General features: G+C 43.6%; 1 protein-coding gene across 1 annotated transcript in view; it reads left to right on the plus strand.

The window, feature by feature from the left end:
• Positions 1-5,834: 5,834 nt before the first annotated feature.
• MPZL1 (myelin protein zero like 1) overlaps positions 5,835-25,328 on the plus strand; it is an 81,903-nt gene continuing 62,409 nt past the window's right edge. Inside the window, exon 1 of the mRNA XM_070366863.1 lies at positions 5,835-6,104. Within this exon, the coding sequence (XP_070222964.1) occupies positions 6,014-6,104 (91 nt within the window). The 5' untranslated portion in view covers positions 5,835-6,013. The remainder of the gene's footprint in view (positions 6,105-25,328) is intronic.

The following is a 25,328-nucleotide window of genomic DNA, read 5'->3' on the forward strand; positions in this document are numbered from 1 at the left end:
ATAAACTGCAGTGAGTGTGTGGCAATTTCCCTGTGGCAGGTAGGTTCCAGATTCTCTCCCCTACTGAGTTCTGGATGTTGCACTTTCCAATAGTAGTAAAATCGTCAGTTTCTTGCTTACACCTTTTATCCTAGTGTTCAAAGCACCATCTTTCCAGCCTTGAGTATTGCCATCTATGTGTTTTTACTCTGTTTTCTTCAGCTGGAAAATCTGTTTCTCATTCTCTCTTTTGACCTTCTTAGAAAGAAATCCTTTAACAAATTAAAAACCAATTGTATGTGGTATATAACTGGGTTGCAGTCTTACCTCTTCTAATCATTACTTGTTAGAGGACATCAACATTAGCAGCAGCACTGAATTCTACTACATAATTGGCAAACAATTGTTATAATTGGTGTCCAGTTGTCCCAGTATCTCTAAGGCATGGTTTCTTAACTATATTTTATTTATTTCTAATTTTTTTCCCTAAACAATGTTTCACATGTTTATTACTGAGCCCCAGGGACCTCTAGTGAACAAACACCAAGAAGTCAAACATTTCGTTTCTCCCATGAGCTGTTCAGACAGCAGTGAGTTCACACTTCTGTGATTCAGTTACAGTGCAAGTGACCTTGCCATGGCATAAATGAGTGCCAACGGGTAAATGAGGCTCCTTAGAGGCCCAGCTTGGGTCTTCTCCAGTGTCTTTTCTCGGAGTTATACCTGATTTTATTACCAGTTTTCATTCAAATCCATTGGGGAATGGAACGATTCTGCTTTTGTTTTTGGTCAGAAATTGCTTGATCTTCAAATTCTTGTGAAAAGACATGGGGAGGAGTAAATTTAACCGCATAGAGGAAAATGGAGAAGAGAAAAGAGCTTTTTCCTATATTTTAAATACTTAGTCTTGAGGCTTATGCTGGCAAAGCTGGTGCTCAATGACTAATTGCTGAATGACTGCAATATGTTCCAAATCCCTTAAAACTACAAACTTTGGTACTTGGACAATCAGTATTTGTGAATTGTAACTCTAACAAATAACCAGATAGGAAACTACAAGTAGACAGAGAGACTATCCTAAATAGGCCTATTTATTTTATTTCATGTACCATTCATTCAGTTTATTCATTCGATTGCTCATTCACTCAGACATTTAGAGGCACTATGTGCTGTTATGGAGAAGGCAATGGCACCCCACTCCAGTACTCTTGCCTGGAAAATCCCATGGATGGAGGAGCCTGGTGGGCTGCAGTCCATGGGGTCGCTAAAAGTCGGACACGACTGAGCGACTTCACTTTCACTTTTCACTTTCATGCATTGGAGAAGGAAATGGCAACCCACTCCAGTGTTCTTGCCTGGAGAATCCCAGGGACGGGGGAGCCTGGTGGGCTGCCATCTATGGAGTCGCACAGAGTCGGACACGACTGAAGCGACTTAGCAGCAGCAGCAGCATGTGCTGTTAACAACACTCTAAGTTGTTAACTTTCTACTTATGGTTCCATGTGAGTAAATTATAGTTCTGGGGTTCTAACATTCAGACCCCACCCTTTTGTTTTATTTGAAAACATCCTAACTTGAGTCTTCAGTTCTTCTTAGGTCCCAAAGCAAGGAGGATAAGAATACCCTTTAAAAATATTCATTAGTTCTAGATGTCAGCAGAGTTTATTCATCAGAACCTAACTGGAAAAAAATGTGTCCTGGACACTTAAGAAGTTTCTATTTCTCCTGGAAATGAGGAAACTCCAAAATATAACTCGTTAGGTAAAATAATGTAATCACTTCTGTTTTCTGGGAACCTCCATCTCCACAGTTACCAAGAGGTCTGTTTTTATACTCACCTTTCCCGCTTGAATTTATTATTAAGTTATTATCATTTTGGGCTTTTATTTTTCCTATTTATTCTTCTCTAGTGATTGCAAGGGTTTGTCTTTTGTTCTGCAAGTGCCACTAGACTATCACATTTCCCTCCCAACGATGATATAGGAAGACTGACAGTAACAAAACTCAGGATATCAGTTGCCCAGCTCACAGTGACAAATGTCACTCCCAGCAGGAGGAATGCCTGTGATATCTCTCCAGAGCACATCTTTCCCTCATAGGTGAAGCAGAAGTAGTACATAGGTGCTATTGGGGTACAGGGAGACAAAGAACCTTGAGGAACATTTTATCCCAGCCGCAGTGAATGAAGAAGCTGGAGATACATTCTTCTATACAGTAAACCCTAAAGACTGCATTACCAAGTTCTCCCAATTTGTGCCTCTCTGCCCGGGGATACCAGGGGCACCGGAGGCACTAGAACTTGGATTTTCAGATTTTCAAAACTTTCCTAGGAAAATGCAATCCCTATCCTGGATTGAGACAGTCTCTGTAGAAATGTTAATGAAACTGATTTGCTGCTGCTGCTAAGTCGCTTCAGTCGTGTCCGACTCTGTGCGACCCCATAGATGGCAGCCCACCAGGCTCCTCTGTCCCTGGGATTCTCCAGGCAAGAACACTGGAGTGGGTTGCCATTTCCTTCTCCAATGCATGAAAGTGAAAAGTGAAAGTGAAGTCACTCAGTCGTGCCCGACTCTCAGCGACCCCATGGACTGGAGCCTACGAGGCTCCTTCGTCCGTCTGATTTAGCTCCAGATAAATCTTTCTCAGTGTGGCCTGGATTTATCTTTGACTCTATCTGATAGCCATCAAATCTCAGTGCTCCTGGAATGGCTTGCTATCACCACCCACAGATGACAGCATTCCATTCTTCCTCTGGCAACAGATTTTAAACTACAAGGCAGGAGAGAATACCACTGAGAGTACAGGAAGTGGAAGAGAATTTTACTACAATCACAAAAATGTTGGAAATTTTGGTGCCTGTCACTGTCTTTTCTACTTTTTCCATTAATTCCAGCTCTAGAAAATTATGCCCATATGTATTTGCTAGCACTAGCTGCTCCTGGGTGCCTCTTATCTGATCTCTATTAAGAGAAGACTTAAAGCCCTGAGACGATCCCAAGGCCAAGCCTCCTTACTGTACTTACTGTATACTACATGAAGCAGGAAGTCTGAGAGGCCAGTGGATCTGTACACAGATCTATTATCAGACAAGACTGCTCATGGTTTTCCTTACTGACTCTGTAGGGAAAATTCTCTCCAAGAAGTCCATTCCTTTCAGAGGTAACACAGTCCATTAAAAAGACTTTTCTCATCTGATGGAAAGTCTTCAATTGATTCTGATTTGTATGCCTGGACTGACTGAGCTGAGAAGAAGGGTTTCCAGGAGGTAGAAGCAGGTTCCCTAAGGAGGAGGAGGTTTGTTAAGTGAGACTCTCAAGTTCACAATAGTGATTGAAAATCCAAAGGTTGGTTTGTTTTCCATTTACTATCTCTATAGAAGGATCCAAAACTAGAATGCAAGGACTATGGCCGAAACAACCTCACATGACTTTTTCTTTGTAACTGTTCTCGATTAATTTAATAAACATTCATTCATCTATTCATTCAGCAAATATTTATAATCTACTTATGATCTGATAGTGGTTTTTTGTGGAAACACTTTGCCGCCCTCGCAAGTTCTGGTTTCATGGTAACCTCTCTCGTTGCTTCCTTGGGATCCAGACCTACATATCTAACTGCCTTCTAATTGACCATCTGGGTTTTCTCAGAAGTTTCAGCTGTGTTCAAGGCCCAGTTCATTAGCTTTCCTCACAGACCAGGTTCTCTTTCTGGGTTTTTTTGGTGGGATTTTTTTTTTTTCTTTATATACATATATATGTATATGTACATATATAAAGGTCCGTCTAGTCAAGGCTATGGTTTTTCCAGTGGTCATGTACGGATGTGAGAGTTGGACTATGAAGAAAGCTGAGCGCCGAAAAATTGATGCTTTTGAACTGTGGTGTTGGAGAAGACTCTTGAGAGTCCCTTGGACGGCAAGGAGATCCAACCAGTCCATTCTAAAGGAGATCAGTCCTGGGTGTTCATTGGAAGGACTGATGCTAAAGCTGAAACTCCAATACTTTGGCTACCTCATGTGAAGAGTTGACTCATTGGAAAAGACCCTGATGCTGGGAGGGATTGGGGGCAGGAGGAGAAGGGGACAACAGAGGATGAGATGGCTGGGTGGCATCACTGACTCGATGGATGTGAGTTTGAGTAAACTCCAGGAGTTGGTGATGGACAGGGAGGCCTGGCGTGCTGCGATTCATGGGGTCGCAAAGAGTCGGACACAACTGAGTGACTGAACTGAACTGAACTGAACTGATATATGTACATGTGTATATGTACATATACGTATATATATATCCTTACACTTGGTACTGCTTTCTTATTTGTGAGTTCGCTTTTCCTGTTTCTCTCTGGTGAAAATTTATCCAGCCTATAAAATCCGCTTCAAATGCTATTTCCTTGATGCATCTTTTCTGGACACCTCGTGGGCCAGTGGTTCTCAGAAGAGGATGTTATTTGTATTGAAGTGTGTCATGGGCAGCAGAGAAGCTTTTAACATGACACATATCTTTGAGGATCACTGCCTGTTGGCCTTATATTTCTCCTTGATTCGACCTTCTCTTCAAGCACTGAAGAAAAACTTTAGTTCAGTACTTGCTTGCTACACTGACTGGTAGACTCTGTAGACTCTGTGCTTCTTGAGAGTAAAGCCTGGATATTCTAATTCTACAGCACACAATAGGTTCTCATTTAATGCATTTGTAGTCTTTCCAACATATGGCATTCCAAAAACACTTCACGAGGATCTTGCTGACAGAGAAATGAGGTGAAATGGTGTTTTCTTGTTTGTTTAGTTTTCTCTCACTGGGACTAAGGTAATTGCTATCAGTCTGCCATACTACAAGGCTAGCAGGCTAAAACAGCAAAAATATCGGGAAGGCTGTTCATAAGATTGACTTGAGACAAAACCCTGAAATGAGGGGCTGCAGGGGAGTGCTCCCACCCTGCTCTTCTCCCCCTCTCATCCTAATTGTCTAATACTTGTTTCCTTCTCTCACACTACAGGCCTCCCACCTGGACTCTTCCTTTTCTTCCTACACCCTCATTTTCTTGTGCTCCTGCCTTTCCATTTCTCCCTTTCCTAGGGTGTTCTCATAAGGACCCTTCCAAACACTTTCCAGAATTTTGGGGCAACCAGTTAAGTGGCAGACACTGCTAACCAACTGGAGCCGGCTCAGGCATGGCACTTCAGAGTCAGGAGGGGAACTTGCCGATTTTAGATAAATCGAGGGACATTTACAAAAGCAAAACCCCATCCACACGTGCTCCAGGTAGCAGGAGAGAATTCCCAGTTCCCAACCCTTCTTAGCCATAAGTGGGAGGGGAAGGGTTCCTTAGAGGAAAGTCAGACAAGATGGAGACTTCTTTTTAAGCTATGAGATTTCTCAATTTGCACATAAATTATCTGAATCCAGGCAAAATAGACTTGGGATACACGGCAAGAGGGGAAATGTGTTCTATCTGGACGACTGAATCAAAAGTCTCTACCCATCTCATTCTTTTTTTTTTTTTTTAATTGTGTAAACGAACTGCTGGTTTTTCTCTAGGTGAGGCTCAGAGAAACCAAGAAGAGCAGAAACGGAGGCAAAGACAATGAAGAGATCCGGGGGGCTGGACGCTCAGAAACGCAGAGGAGACGCGCGCAGGCCAGAGAAGACGGGCGAACAGCCACGCAGGCAAGCAGGCAGGCACAGGGCTCGGCGGCGGTCGCCTCCGACAGCCAGGGACCTCCACCGCTGGCAGGAGTCCTGGGTGGGACCGAGATGGCGCGGCCCCGCCTGGAGAGAGGGAATGACGGACAGTCGGTGCCTTCCAATCGCGTCCTTCAAAGTGTGCGGGGCAGGCCAATGAGCTGACTGCTGTGGCCAGCGCGGGGCGCAGGCCCCGGCACAGTGCTGGCAGGCTGTGGCTGGGGCCGCGAGCGGGGAGCGCGGCGTGGCGCTGCTCGCCGATACCGGCGACGACGAGTCCAGAGCCCTCGGCCAGGAGCCTAGCTAACCGGGGGACCGGGGCCCAGGGCCGCGGCGGCTGCGGCTGAAGGACGATGGCAGCGCCCGCCGGGGCCGGAGCACTGATTGCATCCCCAGACCGCCGGCGCTGTCTGTGGTCGGTGCTGGCGGCGGCGCTCGGGCTCTGTGAGTGATGCCGGGGCCAGAGCGGGGGCGGCGGGACCTGGTGGCCGGCCTGGCGATTGCGGGGCGCAGGGGTGGGGAGGGGGCGCGGCCTGCTTGCCCTGGGGCCTGGGGAACTGAGCTGACGGGCGGGGAGTGCGGGCCCGCAACCGGCTGGAGAGGCGCGGAGCCTCTTTCTTCTTCCTGGATCCCTGCGTGTAGAGGAGGCAGGGAGAATTTACCACTTTGGTCATTTTGGGGGGCTTTCTGGGGAGCGGGCCTGGCGGGCGGCTGCACTGTGCCTTCGCTGAGTCGCCCACCTTCTCCGCTTGGTGACTCTGGGTCGCCCAGGCCCGATTCCGGTTCAGGAACCCAGGCTTCTGGCATTCTCCACCTTTGGGAGTCGGCGGAAGGTTGCACTGTTTTCTTCTGTGGGGCCTTTGTTGGTTTGTTTTCCTGTTGAACGACTTTTGTTTTACCTTGTTGGTTCCATTTCCAGTGCTCTCCAATCCGTTTTTTAAGTCTTGGAGATGGAAGGGCCCCAGAGTTTCATATCTTACCTCTGTAACCTGCAGAGCACCAAGAAGAAATTAGCATTACTTCTGGGTTAGGGTGCAAAGAGCTGAAATACCACTGGAATGAGCTGGCTTAACAGAGTTTCATGAAATCCATAATAATTCCAGACATAGTCACCATAGTTTGACAAGACATAGGATATTAAAAGGCACATCTGTCTTTGTAAAAAAAAAAAAACCACATTTTTTCCTTTGCCAGATATCATAAGTGAGATATAAGGTTAAACACTTCAGGGTGGATTTACTGAATTGGATGAATTGTTTTACGGACATCTGCAGTGGTGTCTGCCACAGAACGTTTTTGTGTATTGTTGCTCTAAGCAGTGAACTTGTTGCTGTCTCAGAATGTGGTTAAGTTATGGTCATAAAGAGAGCCAGCTCCTAAGAAACCATGGAGATTTGTTCATTTCTTTGTTTTGCAAAAATATCAGTTGCATCACTATGTCTGAACATGAAAAACTCAATAATAACTTTCACAGAAAAGCCCTGTATGTAATTTTTGGAGCCAGGAAAAATATTTAATGAATGACTTCAGGAGCTATAAAGTATAAATGTAAAAGTCCCTTCACTCTCTGGTGGTTGATAGGTGAAGATATGCTTTGTATATATAAGACAATCCATTCTGTATAAATGTCTCTTCTGAAGGGGGGGAAATGGTTAGGAGCATGTGTTTTTTGTTGTTGGTGGTGGTGATGGTAATATTCCTGTTTTAGTGAACAAGTAGAAAATAGCTTAAAACTAATGTGTATCAGAAATCTTGTTTATTCAGACAGAATTATTATGCATGAGAAGCTGACCTCTGTCTTTACTGAGGACAAAAGCAGTGAGAGAAATCTTAAACTCAGAGTACTAAAAAGTAGCTGAACTGAAGAAATAAATATTAATAGATATGAATACAAAAAGATCATCAGAATTACATCAATACATACCTTGGACATAGCTAGCTCTTCAGTAATGGAAGATGAATGCTGATGTCTGAAAGTCAGCAGCTGTTGTTATTGGTCAATTTTAGAAAACGATTGAATGTCTCTTCTTTCAGGTTACCTTTTCTTGTCATGAATACTATACACAGCAGTTCATGTTTTACAGAAAGCCTTCTTAAGTTTGATCTAGATGCAGTTATTCCACAAACATTTACTAATCGTTTTTTAAGTACTAAGCACCGAAAATATTCTAGGAAAGATAGTCGCTGGCCTCACATAATTTGCAGTTCAGTGGGAGAAACAAAATGTGATAAGCAATAGAAGTCTTTCATTAATGGTTTACTGTAAAAGCACAGAGGAGAGTCATCATCTCAGACTGAATTTCAGACTGCTAAAAGAAAGGGATGCTTGAATTAAGTAGGAATTGGGAGAAAACAGTATATGCAGATTCATGAATGAACCCGTTGGTCAGTCAGCATGGTGAGAGGTTGGAGTGTATAAGAGAGATGGTGGGAGTTGAGGCAGGAGACCCAGCCAGAGGCTGTAAATCCCAATGGACCTTGTTTGCCATTAATAAGGCTGAATTTTATCCTAAGGGTATAGAGAGCCTGTGAAGGATTTCTCTGACTATTGAGATGTGAAAGGTGTGTTTGAATGATGTGAGGCTGAAGAAACCAGAGTGTTATGTAAGAAACAAGAGCAGAGGATCGAAGACCTGAATTAAAATGGTGAGTTATGAAGAGAGGACATATCCACAAGCTTGTTAGAGGACATATCCACGAACTTGTTACAAAGTAAATTTGATGGAGCTTGGAAATTGATTTGATGTGGACTTAAAAGATGATCCTAAGTTTCATGCTTAGGAAGCTGGGCATAGTTCTGCAAAGTTATGCTTTTCACAGATGAAGAATATGGGATGAGGGAAAAGGAGTGTTGGAGGAAGAGGATGATGAAGTTACTTTTGGATATGTTGAGTTTAAGATGCTGCTGAAATATCTCAATAGAAATGGGACAGTTGGGTAGATGTTTCAGTTGGGTGGGTGAGAAGAAAGTTCTGGAAGGAGATATGGACCTGGGAGGCTTTATGTGGGTAGTAGTTAAAGCTATGGGTTGCTTGGATGAGGTCAGCAAGGGAGAGAGTCCTTGAAGGAAATACTAGAAGGCCAAGAACAGAGTTCTGGGGTGTATGGAACCTGAGAAGGAGACTCGAGTAAGAGAGGAACCAGAAGAGTGCTGTCTTGGAAACAGAGTGTGAAGTTTTAAGGGAGTTTTAACTGTGTTAGATGAAGAGTGTGAACACTTCAAGGATTCACTGAATTTGGCAATTGGAATGTCTTTGGTAAGCTTTAGGTAGGCTTGAATACACAGAACATGAAGAAGAAATCTCAGTAATTTGCACCACCCACTCCAATAAATGGCACCATCATCCATCTAATTGCTCAACCCAGAAACCTAGGATCCACCGTAATTAACTTCCTATCCTTCAGTCCCCACATCCATTCAGTTCTTCCATTTCCAAAATACCTCTAGGACTCACCCACTTTTTTTTTCCCTCACCTACTTTTTTCCGATTGGTCTACTCCTAGATTTTTGATCGAAATCACTGTCATTTCTTGGCTGTTACTGTGGTTAACAGTAGTCTCCCAGCTGGTCTTCCCATTTCCCCCTTGCGTCTTTTTAGTTCCTTCTTTACACAACCGCAAGAATGATTTTTATAAAAATGCAAATCAGTTCATGTAGCTTTCTTGTTTGAAATTCTTAATGGCTTCTCATTGCATCCTGAATGACATTCCAACTTCTTCCTGTGGCCTACAGATCTCTACATGATCTGGCTTCTGCCTGTCACTCTGACTTCAAATTTTGCCCCTTGCTCACTATATCCAAGCCATGCTGCCATCTTTCTTGGAGAAGGAAATGGTAACCCACTCCAGTGTTCTTGCCTAGAGATTCCTGTGGACAGAGGAGCCTGGTTGGCTGCTGTCCATGGGATCACACAGAGTCAGACACGACTGAGGCAACTTAGCATGCATGCATAATCTGGAGAAGGAAATGACAACCCACTCCAGTGTTCTTGCCTGAAGAATCCCAGGGATGGGGTAGCCTGGTGGGCTGCCGTCTGTGGGGTCGTACAGAGTCAGATATGACTGAAGTGACTTAGCGGCGGCAGCAGCCATCTTTCTGCTCTTCGACACTCATTCCCGTCTCAGGTCCTTTGCACTTGATCCCTGATGTGCTCTGTCCCCAGAACTGCCCAGAGCTGTCTCATTTTCATCAGTGAGGCCTTAGCCTAACTGTCATTTCCTTAGAGAGGCCTTCTCCAATCACCCTATCCAGTGGGGTTCCCTGTTATTATTTCTTCAGTTCAGTTCAATTCAGTCGCTCAGTTGCGTCCGACTCTTTGCGACCCTGTGAATTGCAGCACGCCAGGCAATGGCACCCCACTTCAGTACTCTTGCCTGGAAAATCCCATGGACGGAGGAGCCTGGTGGACTACAGTCCATGGGATCGCTAAGAGTTGGACACGACTGAGTGACTTCACTTTCACTTTTCACTTTCATGCATTGGAGAAGGAAATGGCAACCCACTCCAGTGTTCTTGCCTGGAGGATCCCAGAGACGGGGGAGCCTGGTGGGTTCCCGTGTATGGGGTCGCACAGAGTTGGTCACAACTGAAGCGACTTAGCAGCAGCAGCAGCAGCAGGCCTCCCTGTCCATCACCAACTCCCAGAGTTCACCCAAACTCATGTCCATCGAGTCGGTGATACCATCCAGCCATCTCATCCTCTGTTGTCCCCTTCTCCTCCTGCCTCCAATCCCTCCCAGCATCAGAGTCTTTTCTAATAAGTCAACACTTCGCATGAGGTGGCCAAAGTATTGGGAGTTTCAGCTTTAGCATCATTCCTTCCAATGAACACCCAGGACTGATCTCCTTTAGAATGGACTGGTTGGATCTCCTTGCAGTCCAAGGGACTCTCAAGAGTCTTCTCCAACACCACAGTTCAAAAGCATCAATTCTTCAGCACTCAGCTTTCTTCATATTCCAACTTTCACATCCGTACATGACCACTGGAAAAACCATAGCCTTGACTAGACGGACCTTTGTTGGCAAAGTAATGTCTCTGCTTTTCAATATGCTGTCTAGGTTGGTCATAACTTTTCCTTCCCAGGAGTAAGCGTCTTTTAATTTCATGGCTGCAATCACCATCTGCAGTGATTTTGGAGCCCCCCAAAATAGTCTGACACTGTTTCCACTGTTTCCCCATCTGTTTCCCATGAAGTAATGGGACCAGATGCCATGATCTTAGTTTTCTGAATGTTGAGCTTTAAGCCAACTTTTTCACTCTCCTCTTTCACTTTCATCAAGAGGCTTTTTAGTTCCTCTTCACTGCCATAAGGGTGGTGTCATCTACATATCTGAGGTTATTGATATTTCTCTCAGCAATCTTGATTCCAGCTTGTGCTTCATCCACCCTAGCATTTCTCATGATGTACTCTGCATATAAGTTAAATAAGCAGGGTGACAATATACAGCCTTGATGTACTCCTTTCCCTATTTGAAACCAGTCTGTTGTTCCATGTCCAGTTCTATCTGTTGCTTCCTGACCTGCATACAGATTTCTCAAGAGGCAGGTCAGGTGGTCTGGTATTCCCATCTCTTTAAGAATTTTCCAGTGTTTGTTGTGGTCCACACAGTGAAAGCTTTTGGCATAGTCAATAAAGCAGAAGTAGATGTTTTTCTGGAACTCTCTTGCTTTTACGATGATCCAGTGGATGTTGACAGTTTGATCTCTGGTTCCTCTGCCTTTGTGACTATTTGTAGTGCCTAAATTGAGAAATTGTCATCTTTTCCTGGGACCTTTATATCTTTGCTGTTAAGCTTCTATTTATAAAATCTTTTTGAATGCATGTGGGCTGCCATATATAAAGGGCTTCCCTGGTGGCTCAGACAATAAAGCGTCTGTCTGCAATGCAGGAGACCCGGGTTCAATCCCTGGGTTGGGAAGATCCCCTGGAGAAGGAAATGGCACCCTTCCAGTACTCTTACCTGGAAACTCCCTGGATGGAGGAGCCTGGTAGGCTACTGTCCATGGGGTCACAAAGAGTTGGACATGACTGAGTGACTTCACTTGACTTGGGCTGCTATAATTTTTTATTCATTTATAACTTTACCTTGGTTCCATTAGGCCTTTATCCAAGAAGAGAAAGATGGTTTCACTGATAAATTCTCTTTCAGTGAATTCTATTTTTTTTTCTTCCCGTCCAAACTCAGAGTCTCCTAAGAAATTAGGATCTTTTGTAATACCTTTGATCTGCTGTCAGAGCCTGTGGCTTGAATAGATTTCCAACAGCTGTGATACATTGTACCTAGTTCTTCAGTTCAGTTCAGCCGCTCAGTTGTGTCTGACTTTTTGCGACCCATGAATTGCAGCACACCAGGCCTCCCTGTCCATCACCAACTCCGGGAGTTCACTCAGACTCACGTCCATCGAGTCAGTGATGCCATCCAGCCATCTCATCCTCTGTCGTCCCCTTCTCCTCCTGCCCCCAATCCCTCCCAGCATCAGAGTCTTTTCCAATGAGTCAACTCTTCGCATGAGGTGGCCAAAGTACTGGAGTTTCAGCTTTAGCATCATTCCTTCCAAAGAAATCCCAGGGCTGATCTCCTTCAGAACGGACTGGTTGGATCTCCTTGCAGTCCAAGGGACTCTCAACAGTCTTCTCCAACACCACAGTTCAAAAGCATCAATTCTTCGGCGCTCAGCCTTCTTCACAGTCCAACTCTCACATCCATACATGACCACTGGAAAAACCATAGCCTTGACTAGACGGACCTTTGTTGGCAAAGTAATGTCTCTGCTTTTCAATATGCTATCTAGGTTGGTCATAACTTTCCTTCCAAGGAGTAAGCGTCTTTTAATTTCATGGCTGCAGTCACCATCTGCAGGGATTTTGGAGCCCAGAAAAATAAAGTCTGCCACTGTTTCCACTGTTTCCCCATCTAGTTCCCATGAAGTGATGGGACCAGATGCCATGATCTTTGTTTTCTGAATGTTGAACTTTAAGCCAACTTTTTGACTCTCCACTTTCACTTTCATCAAGAGGCTTTTGAGTTCCTCTTCACTTTCTGCCATAAGGGTGGTGTCATCTGCATATCTGAGGTTATTGAGATTTCTCCCAGCAATCTTGATTCCAGCTTGTGCTTCTTCCAGCCCAGGGTTTCTCATGATGTACTCTGCATATAATTTAAATAAGCAGGGTGACAGTATACAGCCTTGACGTACTCCTTTTCCTATTTGGAACCAGTCGGTTGTTCCATGTCCAGTTCTAACTGTTGCTTCCTGACCTGCATACAGATTTCTCAAGAGGCAGATCAGGTGGTTTGGTATTCCCATCTCTTTCAGAATTTTCCACAGTTTATTGTGATCCACACAGTCAAAGGCTTTGGCATAGTCAAGAAAGCAGAAATAGATGTTTTTCTGGAACTCTCTTGCTTTTTCCATGATCCAGAGGATGTTGGAAATTTGATCTCTGGTTCCTCTGCCTTTTCTAAAACCAGCTTGAACATCAGGAAGTTCACGGTTCACATATTGCTGAAGCCTGGCTTGGAGAATTTTGAGCATTACTTTACTTGCATGTGAGATGAGTGCAATTGTGCGGTAGTTTGAGCATTCTTTGGCATTGCCTTTCTTTGGGATTGGAATGAAAACTGACCTTTTCCAGTCCTGTGGGTTTAACTAATTGGGGTTAGAGATACAATATGTCTTTGCTGAGCCTGGGTTATTTATTGTTGTAGATGAGATTGACCCATAGAATGAAATCCATGACTTAAGCTTGTTAGTACTGTGCTGTAATCAACTAAACAAATGTTGATGAATTTGCAGTGAACATGGTCTGTACTGAGACTGTGATAGTCTATAATACTTTGGGATCTGGTGAGTTTGTTATGTGCAATTTAAAGTCATTTTTTAAATGCTTTTTATCAAAGTTAAGAAATGTATTCTTTTCTCTCCAAACATTGAACGTCAGCATGCAGTTATGTAAACTTAACCCTGTGCTTCTTCCAGATAACACTTGAAAAGATAAAGGTGCTTTATTGTAGGCTAAGCTTCAGTGAGAACTTGGATGACCCTATACCAGCCTGTTTCCTACAGTTATTCACATCCAGGTCATAATTGCTATATACCCTCCTCTGAAGGATATTGCTAGGAATCATAAGTAAAGGACTCAGCTTCCTAAGAGAAAAGTATGTTAAAATGCAAATATTTGAGATCTCCTAAATGGTTAAGAAGGGTAGAGAGAAAGTGAGTAGTTAGGAGGAAATTTTGAATTAATTAACCCATTATCTTTCTAGATATAGATACAGGTATATATATCTTTCTCTTTTCAACCAAGTGTAACTTAGAAGTTTGGATATAAAACTAAGTTCATGTTATTTCTTTTGTTCTGCTCTCATTAATTGAGTCTGTACCATGTGCCTTGCCTTTGCTAACCAATTTATATGCATTATTTCATCTCCTTACAATTCTGTGTGGTAATTACTATTTTTATTAATTTTACAGATGGAGAAACTAAGAATCAGACAGGTTGTGTAATGTGCAAAATCATTTCGCTAATGTGTAGTAGAGTTGGGACTCAAAACTGCAAAGCATATATTTGCAACCACTCTGCATTATTATGGGCTTCCCTGGTGGCTCAGATGGTAAAGAATCTGCCTGCAATGCAGGAGACCCAGGTTCAGTTCCTGCGTCAGGACAATCCCCTGGAGAAGGGAATGGCAACCTACTCTAGTATTCTTGCCTGGAGAATTTCATGCACAGAGGAGCCTGGTGGGCTGTAGTCCATGGGGTCACAAGGAGTCTGACATGACTGAGTGTCCTAATGACTAATACTTTCACTTGCTGCATTATTATAGAATTTCTGCTTCAAAGTCTCTAACCACTTTTTCAGAGGTTTCCAGGATGTCTTAAATGTTTGCAAAGAATCCTTTAACTGTCCCAGGGCATCCACCAGTGTCCTGTGTCTGTGGTCACATTTGTGCCAAGAGCCCTGTGCCTTGATGCTGCCGACTCCAACCTAGAGGACGAAGCTGCCATGTTGAAGCCTTCCTCACTGCTGATGCAGAATTGTGCCCTACTCCTCCCTAGGGCTTGTGAATGGTGTGATTCTTGTAGTTTCTCACTCTGGTATTGCTCCCTCTGGCTAGGACACAGCATGAATCCATTTATCCAAGTGTCTGACACCGTATAAGGCTCACAAATGTTCCTTGCCCCTCATGTGGACCAAGCCACTAAGCCTTCCCTCCTCACTTGGGCTGAGTTTCTCCCTGGAAGCTGTACAGATCCTTCTGCAGTTAGACTCCTGGCAGGCTTGCCTTACAGGATGTCCAAACAGGCTCAAAATGTTCAAACCAAAGCTCCTCACTGGCATCTTTCCTGGCCCTTCCACCCCACTGGCAGAGGTTCTGTAGCCCCGCTGCCTTTCTGCCTGCCTCGAGCAGGAGTTCCAGCTCTTGTCTCTTAACTCGTAGGGACTTTTGGTCTGGATCACTTTCATCTGTTTGGAATTTATTCCAAACCCCCACCCCCAGTGAATGCAAATATAGAAGAACCCTGGTAAGGCTTGATGAACTTTATATACTAGAGAAATTAGAGAATATTTTAATAATAAGCAAAGATGATGCTGATTTGTATATGGATTTCAGAACAGAAAATGCTGAGGGGCAATTTCTCATTTCAAATTATAGGTCCACAGTTTTATCAGCAATTCTGAAATCCCAAAAGCTCTGAAAACAGAAAGTTTTTTCCTAAGTTTGATACATACTCTTTTGGCTGCAGAATTTGACCTGAACTAGTAATAGATTATTTCAATTGTGATCCACTTGGAAAAATAATCGTATGTTTCACCAAAGAAACATGTTATATGTTTGATTGTGGGGTGCTGTCTTACATCCGACTGGGGCTGTTGTATAATATATAGTATATGCGTTGTGTTAATTTTGTGAAATCTGAAAAATTCTACCTCCTGAAACACATCTAATACATAAAGCTAATGGCTTGCTACTTAAAACACCTTCATTCAAACTCATTTCTTAACTTATGCTAGTTTGGACCCTGCGGCCTTGTCTTTATTCAACTGATTTAAGTATGGGAATTGATGGAGGAGATGTGACTTTCTATTTTTATGATTCAAGTTAGACTTTTATTCATGTGACCTAGAACTTTTCTGCTTACACAGATCAAATAAGAATTTGGTGGGCTGCCCACGTATATCATTTCCAGGAACACTATGATCAACTAGCCAATGCTGCCTGTCTCTGAGTCAGACTATTCTGGCTACTGCTTTCCCTCTGCTGTTGCCATGGAAATGCACTTGCCTTTGGCAGCTGAGTCCTGCCACTTGGATCCAGTTCCTTCCATTGCCGTTAGGGAACATCACATCAGTGTTAGCAGTTCGCTCTGTAAGTTCTGGCCTACTGAGAGTGGTCCCAGGACTCTTCAAGGATGCTGGGGCTCTCCTCACAAATTTTTTTCTCATAGTTATTCAGAAAGGCATGTCTTTTGGACCTGGGGATGGGTGATTTGTCTTAAATGACAATCCAAATTGGGAGATTGGAATCGATGTATATGCACTATTGATACTATGTATAAAATAGGTAACTAATGAGAACCTACCATACAGCACAGGGAACTCTACTCATTGCTCTGTGGTGACCTAAATGGGAAGGAAATCCAGAAAAGTGGGGGTATATGTAAACATGTAGCTGATTCACTTTGTGCTATAGCAGAAACTAACACAACATTGTAGAGCAACTACAGTAAAATTAATTAAAAAGAAGACAAATTCCCTCTAACTTTCCAATTTCCCTGAGCCTTTGAATCCCTTCCTCTTCATTAAACCAAGGCAGATCCGGCATTTCAAGCTCATTTTCTGTGGGCCACTTTTGGCCCATGTTTTAGCCAAGGGACCAATACAGACTGTTAGCGCTGTTTCTAATGCTCTTGAATTGCAACATTAAATGCAGAATATCTGTTTAATGGGCTCTTATCAACCAATTTGGCCTGATTCAGCTTTGTGTTCCTACCACCATTGTTCTGCATACTTAGTATCCATTCTACACATGTTCCTTGGATTTCTGTCTGTTGTTATTCAGTCACTCAGTTGTGTCCAAACTCTTCGGGACCCCATGGACTGCAGCATGCCAGGCCTTCCTGTCCATCACCATCTTTTGGAGCTTGCTCCAACTCGTGTCCATTGCGTCGGTGATGCCATCCAGCTGTCTCATCCTCTGTTATCACCTTCTCCTCCTGCCTTCAGTCTTTCCCAGCATCATGGTCTTTTCCAGTGAGTCGGCTCTTTGCATCAGGTGACCACAGTATTGGAGCTTCAGCTTCAGCATCAGTCCTTCCAGTGAATATTCAGGACTGATTTTCTTTAGGATTGACTGGTTTGATCTTCTTGCGGTCCAAGGGACTCTCAAGAGTCTTTTCTAACATATCCCTGAAAGGGTTACTTATCTCCTACAGCCACAGAGCTGAGACTGCGAAAACCAAACCCAAAACTCTCATCCTGAGACTGGCTGGATTACAGAGCAATTTGAGTTGCTCTGTAATCGATGCTCCAGTTTGAAAGCATCGATTCTTCTATCTGTGTGAATTAGAAAAATCAAGTAGTTCTTTTGGAGCGTAGTGCATCTCTTCATGGGTCATACTCTGTACCTGTAGGAAGCTTCTGTGCCTTGAGGCTAGTGATCAGTCCAGAACCAAAGAGGAGTGGTTGGGCTGGGTGCTGAGGACACTCTTCAGTGTCTTTCACGGCAGCTGCCTCAGGCGAGTCCATTGATGTTTCCGGGCAAAGCAGGGTTAATCCCAGGCTGGGGTATGCTTATCCTGGCAGAGGAAACTCAGTCGTAGGGGCTCGCATGCCCAGCTCTCTCAGGCTTCCTGCATGGCCCTCATTACGCTCAGCGCCCCACCTTTGATAGTAGGCACCTGTGAAGTTGCAGATTCAAATTGCTGTGTAATCCAGCCAGTCTCAGGATGAGAGGTTTGGGTTTGGTTTTCGCAGTCTCAGCTCTATGGCTATAGGAGATAAGTACCCCTTTCAGGGAAGAAGTTTTCTGGTCATTTATGAGCTCTTGAGTTGGGAATTTGAATCCCTGAGCTCATCCCATTCTTTCTGACTTTGTCTAGTGACTATAGGAGCAAATTAACCTACATCATTTTCCTCATTAGTTTGACAAAAAATGTTCAAAAGTGTTATATACATGGTCATCCCAAACTCCTCCTTTTGTAACTGTTTGATTAGGGATATTCATTGGTGATGGTTTGTATATCTCTGTTGCCACATTTTGCCAGGGACTATCAGTGCTCTCTTTACTAAATGGTCATTAGTGCTTTAAATCTAATCAGAGTGGAGAGCCAATTCCCCAAATTCCAGAACCAATTCAGAAAATTCATCCTTAAGATTCTGTTCTAGAAAGAAGCACCCTTGGTACCAAAATCTGTTTTAGTCAGAATTGTCCAGAGACACAGGACCAGCAGGATAAATGGATGGGCGCATGGATATTTTAAGTAAATGAATCACACAGTGGTCTCCACCACTTTGGGGTTGTTGTTCAGTCATTAAGTCACGTCCATCTCTTTGCAACGCCATGGACTGCAGCACGCCAGGCTTCCCTGTCCCTCACTATCTTCCAGAGTTTGCTTAAATCCATGTCCATTGAGTTGGTGATGCTATGTAACAATCTCATCCTCTGATGCCCCCTTCTCCTGTTGCCTTCAGTCTTTCCCAACATGAGGGTCTTTTCTAGTGAGTTGACTCTTTGCATCAGGTGGCCAAAGTATTGGAGCTTAAGCTTCAGCATCAGTCCTTCCAATGAGTATTCAGTGTTGATTTCCATTACAATTGACTGGTTTGATCTCCTTGCAGTCCAAGGGAAGACTCTCAAGAGTCTTCTCCAGCACCAGTTTGAAACCATCATTTCTTTGGTGCTCAACCTTCCTTATGGTCCAACTCTCACATCTGTACATGGACTAATGGAAAAAACACAGCTTTCACTCTATGGACCTTTGTCCTCAAAGTGATGTCTTTGCCTTTTAATACTCTGTCTAGGTTTGTACAAAAAAGGTCTTAATGACCTGGATAACCATGATGGTGTGGTCACTCACCTTGAGCCAGACATCTTGAAGTGTCAAGTGGGCCTTAGGAAGCATTACTAAGAACAAAGCTAATGCAGATGACAGAATTCCAGCTGAACTATTTCAAATCCTAAAAGATGATGCTATTAAAGTACTGCACTCAATATACCAACAAATTTGGAAAACTCAGCAATGGCCACATGACTGGAAAATGTCAGTTTTCATTCCAATCCCAAAGAAGGGCAATGCCAAAGAATGTTCAAACTACTGTACAATTGCACTCATTTCACATCCTAGTAAGGTAATGCTCAAAATCCTTCAAGCTAGGCTTCAACAGTACATGAACCAAGAACTTCCAAATATACAAACTGGATTTAGAAAAGGCAGAGGAACCAGAGATTAAATTGCCAATATCTGTTGGATCATAGAAAAAGCAAGAGAATTCCAGAAAAACTCTGCTTTTGCTTCACTGACTACACTAAAGCCTTTGACTGTATGGATCACAACAAACTGTGGAAAATTTTTAAAGAGATGGGAATACCAGACCACCTTACCTGCCTCCTGTGAAACCTGTATGGAGATCAAGAAGCAACAGTTAGAACAGGACATGGAACAACAGATTGGTTCAAAATTGGGAAAGGAGTATGTCAAGGCTGTATATTGTCACCCTGCTCATTTAACTTACATGCAGAGTGTGTGCATGTGTCATATTCAGAGTGTGTCATGTTCAGAGTGTGTCAGTCATGTTCAACTCTTGGCGAGCCTGTGGACTGTAGCCCACCAGGCTTCTCGGTGGGATTCTCCAGGGAAGAATATTGGAGTGGGTTGGCATACCCTCCTCCGGGGGAACTTCCTGATCCAGGGATCTAACCATCATCTCGTATGCATTGGCAGGCAGGTTCTTTACCGCTAGCACTACCTGTGAATCCCATCTGTAGAGTACATCATGCGAAGTGTAGATGATACTACCCTGATGGTAGAAAGCAAAGAGGAACTAAAGAGCCTCTTGATGAAGGTTAAAGAGGAGAGTGAAAAGCAGGATTAAAACTCAACTTTCAGAAAACGAAGATCATGGCATCTGGTCCCATCACTTCGTGGCAAATAGATGGGGAAAAAATGAAAACAATGACAGACTTTATTTTCTTGGGCTCCAAAATCACTGTGTACAGTGACCACAGCCAAGAAATTAAAAGATGCTTGCTCCTTGGAAGAAAAGCTATGACAAACCTAGGCAGCGTATTAAAAAACAAAGACATCACTTTGCCGACAAAGATCTGTATAGTCAAAGCTATGTTTTTTCCAGTAGTCATGTATGGATGTGAGAGTTGGTCCATAAAGAAAACAATGCTGTGGAATTGATGCTTCTGAACTGTGGTGCTGAAGATGACTCTTGAGAGTCCCTTAGACTGCAAGGAGATCAAATCAGTCAATCCTAAAGAAAATCAACTCTGAATATTCATTGGAAGTACTGATACTAAAACTGAAGCTCCAGTACTTTGGCTGCCTGATGCAAAGAGCTGACTCATTGGAAAAGACCCTGATGCTGGGAAAGATTGAAGGCAGGAGCAGAGGGAGGGGTGACAGAGGATGAGATGGTTGGGTGGCATCACCGACTCAATGGACATGAGTTTGAGCAATCTCCCAGAGTTAGTGACAGATGGGGAAGCCTGGCATGCTACAGTCCATGGGGTCGCAGAGTCTGACATAACTTAGTGACTGAACCTAACATTTAGGGAAGATAATCTGCTTTACTCAGACTCTGCCAGTTTCATTGGCAATCTCATCAAAAAACACACCTTCATAAAAACATTCACAATAGTCTTTCAACAAAGATTATTGACCCAGTTGGTGGCTCAGCCAAGTTGACACATAAAATTAACCACCATATCAGTAATGAATTATGAAAGATAAGCTGTAGGAGGAGATCTCAAATAGTTGATTTCCCTTCACTGTAAACAGTTCTCTTCCTTGCTCTATTTTAGCACTTCTCACGTCTTAAGTCAATGTGATCTGACTTCTGCCTCCTGTCATCTATTTGACACTTTAATAAATGCTCAGACAATAAAGAAACCGCCTACAATGCTGGAGACTTGGGTTTGATCCCTGGGTTGGGAAGATCCCCTGGAGAAGGGCGTGGCAACCCACTCCACTATTGCCTGGAGCATCCCACGGAGAGCGAAGCCTGGTGGGCTACACAGTCCATGGGGTCGCAAAGAGTTGGACACGACCGAGCAACTTTCACACACACACACACCTGAGGTTGCCAAATCAACTGACCTATTTCATGTCTTTCTCTCTGGACTTCTTTGCTTCCTTTACATTGTTGACCGCTCTAATCTTATTTCCTTTTTCTTTGTGACATTACTTCTGATTCTCATCTCTCTTCACTGTCTGTTCTAAGCATTCCCCCAGCACCAGCCTGTGCCCTAATATTGATTTTTCCTTCGGTTCTGCTCTCAGCCATCTGCTGGTCTCATCATGCTCATCTTTAGTGATCGCATCTAGTTTTTTTTTTTTATTGCAATTCATATCTGGCAGATAAAGCAGTTGATAAAGATTTATTAAATAAATGGTGACTCCCAAATATATCTCCAGTTCTTTGAACTGCAGACTGTTACCCACTGAATGTCCAGAAGCAAGTTAGACTTCCTGTTCTTAAAATTCAGCTCCATGTGTCTCTCCTTTCCAAACTGTGCCTCTGCTTCAGTCCACTGGCCATGTTCTCAGAGTTTCCCACTGTCCCGTTTGCCTTTCTCTCAGACACCTACGACTAAAACTTGAACATCATCTTAGAATCCTTCCTTTTCCTCACCCCACCTCCATGGATTTAACTGGAGTCCTCCCAGTGTTCACCTTCTTTTTCTGAATCCATCTCTTCTTTCCGTTGTATTAGCTGCCAATCTTTTTAAGTCCAGATGACTGCAGGAGCCTCCTAGTTGGTCTCCCTAATGCTAGTCATGTTCCCCTCTGGACTACCCTCCCAGGTGTTGCCAGAGGGATCTCTTGTGGACAGACTTAATTGTGCTGCCCTTCAGCTAAGACCCTCCATCCCTCTCCATTATCTCCAGGATAAGCTTAGGTCCTTAGCTTCTGCCATTAGCTTCCTTGCACTTTGTTTACAGCGTTTCTGCATGATTCACTATTTTGTCTCCTTGGTTTTCTGTATGGTATGTTCACTCTGCCCGTTGATTACCCTTCTCCCTATTTATTTACCTGGCTACCTCTATGTAGCCTTCCCATCTCAAGTGCAAACTCATCTGGCAGATATTCTGCAGTAAGGCCAAGTGCCCTGCCTCTAAGCTTCTACTCTGTCATTTTATCTAACATTATCTTTTTATAGGATCGTTTGACTAAATGCAGAGCTGTGCCTTATCCGTCTTTAGGTTTTCATTGCTTAACACACTACCTAGAATGTAGTGGTAAGTATTTAGTGGCTAGCAGGTGAACTGTTGAACAGAATCCCATGTGGGAACTATAAACATTAGAGCAGAGAGTGAGTGCAAACAGGAAGGTAGGTCCTCCCAGAACTTGGAACTTCAAGATCTAGGGAGCAGTCATTTGACAGTGATATGGCTCCGAAGAGAAACTAACCAAACTCTCAAGAGCATTGTATCCAATAAGGATATCATGTCAGCTTATTGAGTTTCGGTGAGTATATAAATGCTGGGGTGTTAGAATGTTTAAGTGGATTGAGTTGTTAATGTATTTTTCTGCCTGTGCAGAGACAGACTATCCCCACAAGAGTGCCCAGGGATTATAGGATCAACTCAATGGATGTGTTGACCATGATGGCTTTAGTCATTGAGCTGAAACACGCCTCCCTCCACGATTAGGCATATAAGTGACAGACACATTGGATTGGTTGAGTCACTCCCTTCACTGGAGAGTGCTGTCACATGCTAACAGTGATACTTTAGACATGAGGGGACAACCTCAAAACCTTAATTGGAAACCTTGAGCATTTCCTGCATCTTGAAAGTTTTCCTGGACGGAGAGCCTGTGATACAGAGTGTATAACTCTACAGATGACCAACATTATTCATTGAATGTGGATACTTATTCTTTTTTAAAAAAATATATTAGTTTATTTTTATTTTTGACTGCATCGGGTCTTAGTTGAGGCACACATTGAGACTCGGGGCTTCTCTCTAATTGTGGCGCAGGAACTCCAGAGCGCATGGGCTCTGTAGCTGTGGCCTGCAGGCTTAGTGCCCGACCAGGGATGGAAGCCTCATCCCCTGCATTGGAGGGCAGATTCTTAGCCACTGGACTACCAGGGGAGTCCCGATACTTTTTCTTTCAAATTCATTGACCTTCCTTTTTGTTTTTTAAATAATCAATTCTGGGGCTTCCCTGGTGACTCAGTGGTAAAGAATCCGCCTGCCAATGCAGGAAACACGCTTTCAGTACCTGATCTGGGAAGATCCCACATGCCTTAGAACAGCTAAACCCATGTACCGCAACTACTTAGCTTGTGCTTTAAAGCCATGTTCTGCAACAAGAGAAGCCATGGCAGTGAGAAGCCGGCACACTGCAACTAGAGAGAAGCCCGAGCAGCAGTGAAGACCCAGCACAGCCGAAAATGAAATAATCAGTTCTATACAAGATTTCAAGGTACTTGTGTTTTGTTTTTATTTTTTGGCTGCACTGTGTGGTATGTGGGATCTAAGTTCCCGAACCAGGGATCGAACCCACACCCCCTGCCTTGGAAGCATGGAGTCTTCACCACTGAACTGCCAGGGAACTAAATACCCCTCAAGGTATTTAGTGTACTAATGTTGAATGGAAAGATTGCTGGTCTTAGAAGTCAGAGTACACAAAAATGAACACAAACACAGTGAACGCCCATGTCAGCTAACTTTGCAGTGGCGCATGCAACCACTAACCCCATTATTTGCTGATCTCCATTGCTCTAGTTTGTATTCTCCCTACTGTTGATAGCTGAAAAGATATTATTTCTTCCTTGTATGTTTATTCTTTCCTGGTTTTCCCACTAAAGTATAAATCTTCCCTAAGATCTAAAAAGCGCCTGGGACATAGTGGGAACCCAGTAAGTATTGGTTGAATATATTCGTTGAGGGTTGGTAGAATGTTGCTACACTTTGTTAAAGTTCATTAGTTAAACGTTTTGAAACAAGGGGGATTTTAAAATTTTTACAGTAAAAATGAAAGCTTTCTGAAGCTCTAAGGTATAATTTACCTAATACAAACGTGGAAATTGAGCTGTGAAATTCTCAGTAGGTGCTGCCTTCCCATAAGCATTGCTGTGACACCCTACGAAGCTCCAGGGAGCCCATTAAGTAGCTGTGTCCCTGGGGAATGCAGCCAGAGAACTTGTTTGTCCCTTACTCTTGAAGAGTATCTGGATTTACCCTTTCATTCTTCATATCCCTGTTGACCACAGTCACCTTTAGGAGGTCCCCAGGTGCATGCCATCTCTTGAGGAGCTGTTTCTTACTACTCTGAGCATCTCCTACTCTGGCCATCTCTCTTACCCTTTTGTCTTCTCTGAGCCTTATCATCACCAGAAAGTGCACCAACTCCAAACCTCATCCTGTTCGTCAAGATGACCTCTTTCTGACAGTCTCCCTGCGATGCTGTCTGGAACTCATTAAGACTTCTGACTCTTTCTCACTCTCTCATTTACATTAGTCACTTCCTGGCTGTTCCTCTCCGTTTCCAGCTTGGACTCTGCGGTCCATTGTTACAATCATTCCCTTTTAAATACTCCTGCCTCTCTTGTCCTTCTGTCCCTTTGTTGTAATCAACTGACTGACCCCCAACCCTATCATTTCCTTTCATGTCTTCAAGGATCTGTTGCTTTAGTCATTGCCTCTCTTTGGATCCTTTTTATTACAATATAAACAAGCTCTAGAATTTCTAATCTTTAAAAATCCTTTCCTGGTCCCACAGTCTCCCTAGCTACGCTTCCAGACACCAGCTCTCAACAAAATTTCTGAAAAGTTGTCTGTACTCCCTCCTGTCTTTGTACAGATCTCTGCCCTTCCCACCTGCTCTCCCAGCTGCCTCCCCCACACCACTGGTGCATTGCAAGTTGCCAGGCTCTCTTGAGCCTTTTCTGTAGTCATTATCTAAGACCCCCTCTCACTCCTTCGCTTTCCTGACACCCCATCCTCTAGTTTTCTTCCATTCTCACAATCTGCTCCCTTTCACCCACTTTTGACAGGATCTTCCCTCTCTGCGCAGCTGATCTTATGTGGTGGTGTTCCTCAAGACTTAGGCCTGACCCTCATCTTTTACTACATTATTTCATGAGATGATGGCATTTTCTTCTGTGGTTTTAAATACCAGTTGTATGCTCATAACGTCAGAAATTTATACTCAACCTAGACCTCTGAGTTTCAGATCTGCATTTTCCGTTCCCTACTTGACTCCATTTGGAGGTCTCATAGCCTTCACAAACTTAACATTTCCAAAAATGGGGGTTGATTTCTGTTCCTTCTCCCCAGTTAAATCTCTAGCTTTATAGCACCTTGGTTTATCCGGGTGTTCAGACCAGAAACTCAGGCATTACTCTTAGTTTATTCTTTTTCTTTATTCTCATATTCAGTTGTTAGCAAGAAGTTCTATTGATTGTCCATTTCTCTTTCCA

Source organism: Bos mutus, chromosome 3 (assembly GCF_027580195.1).
Source record: "Bos mutus isolate GX-2022 chromosome 3, NWIPB_WYAK_1.1, whole genome shotgun sequence".
NCBI lineage: Eukaryota > Metazoa > Chordata > Mammalia > Artiodactyla > Bovidae > Bos > Bos mutus.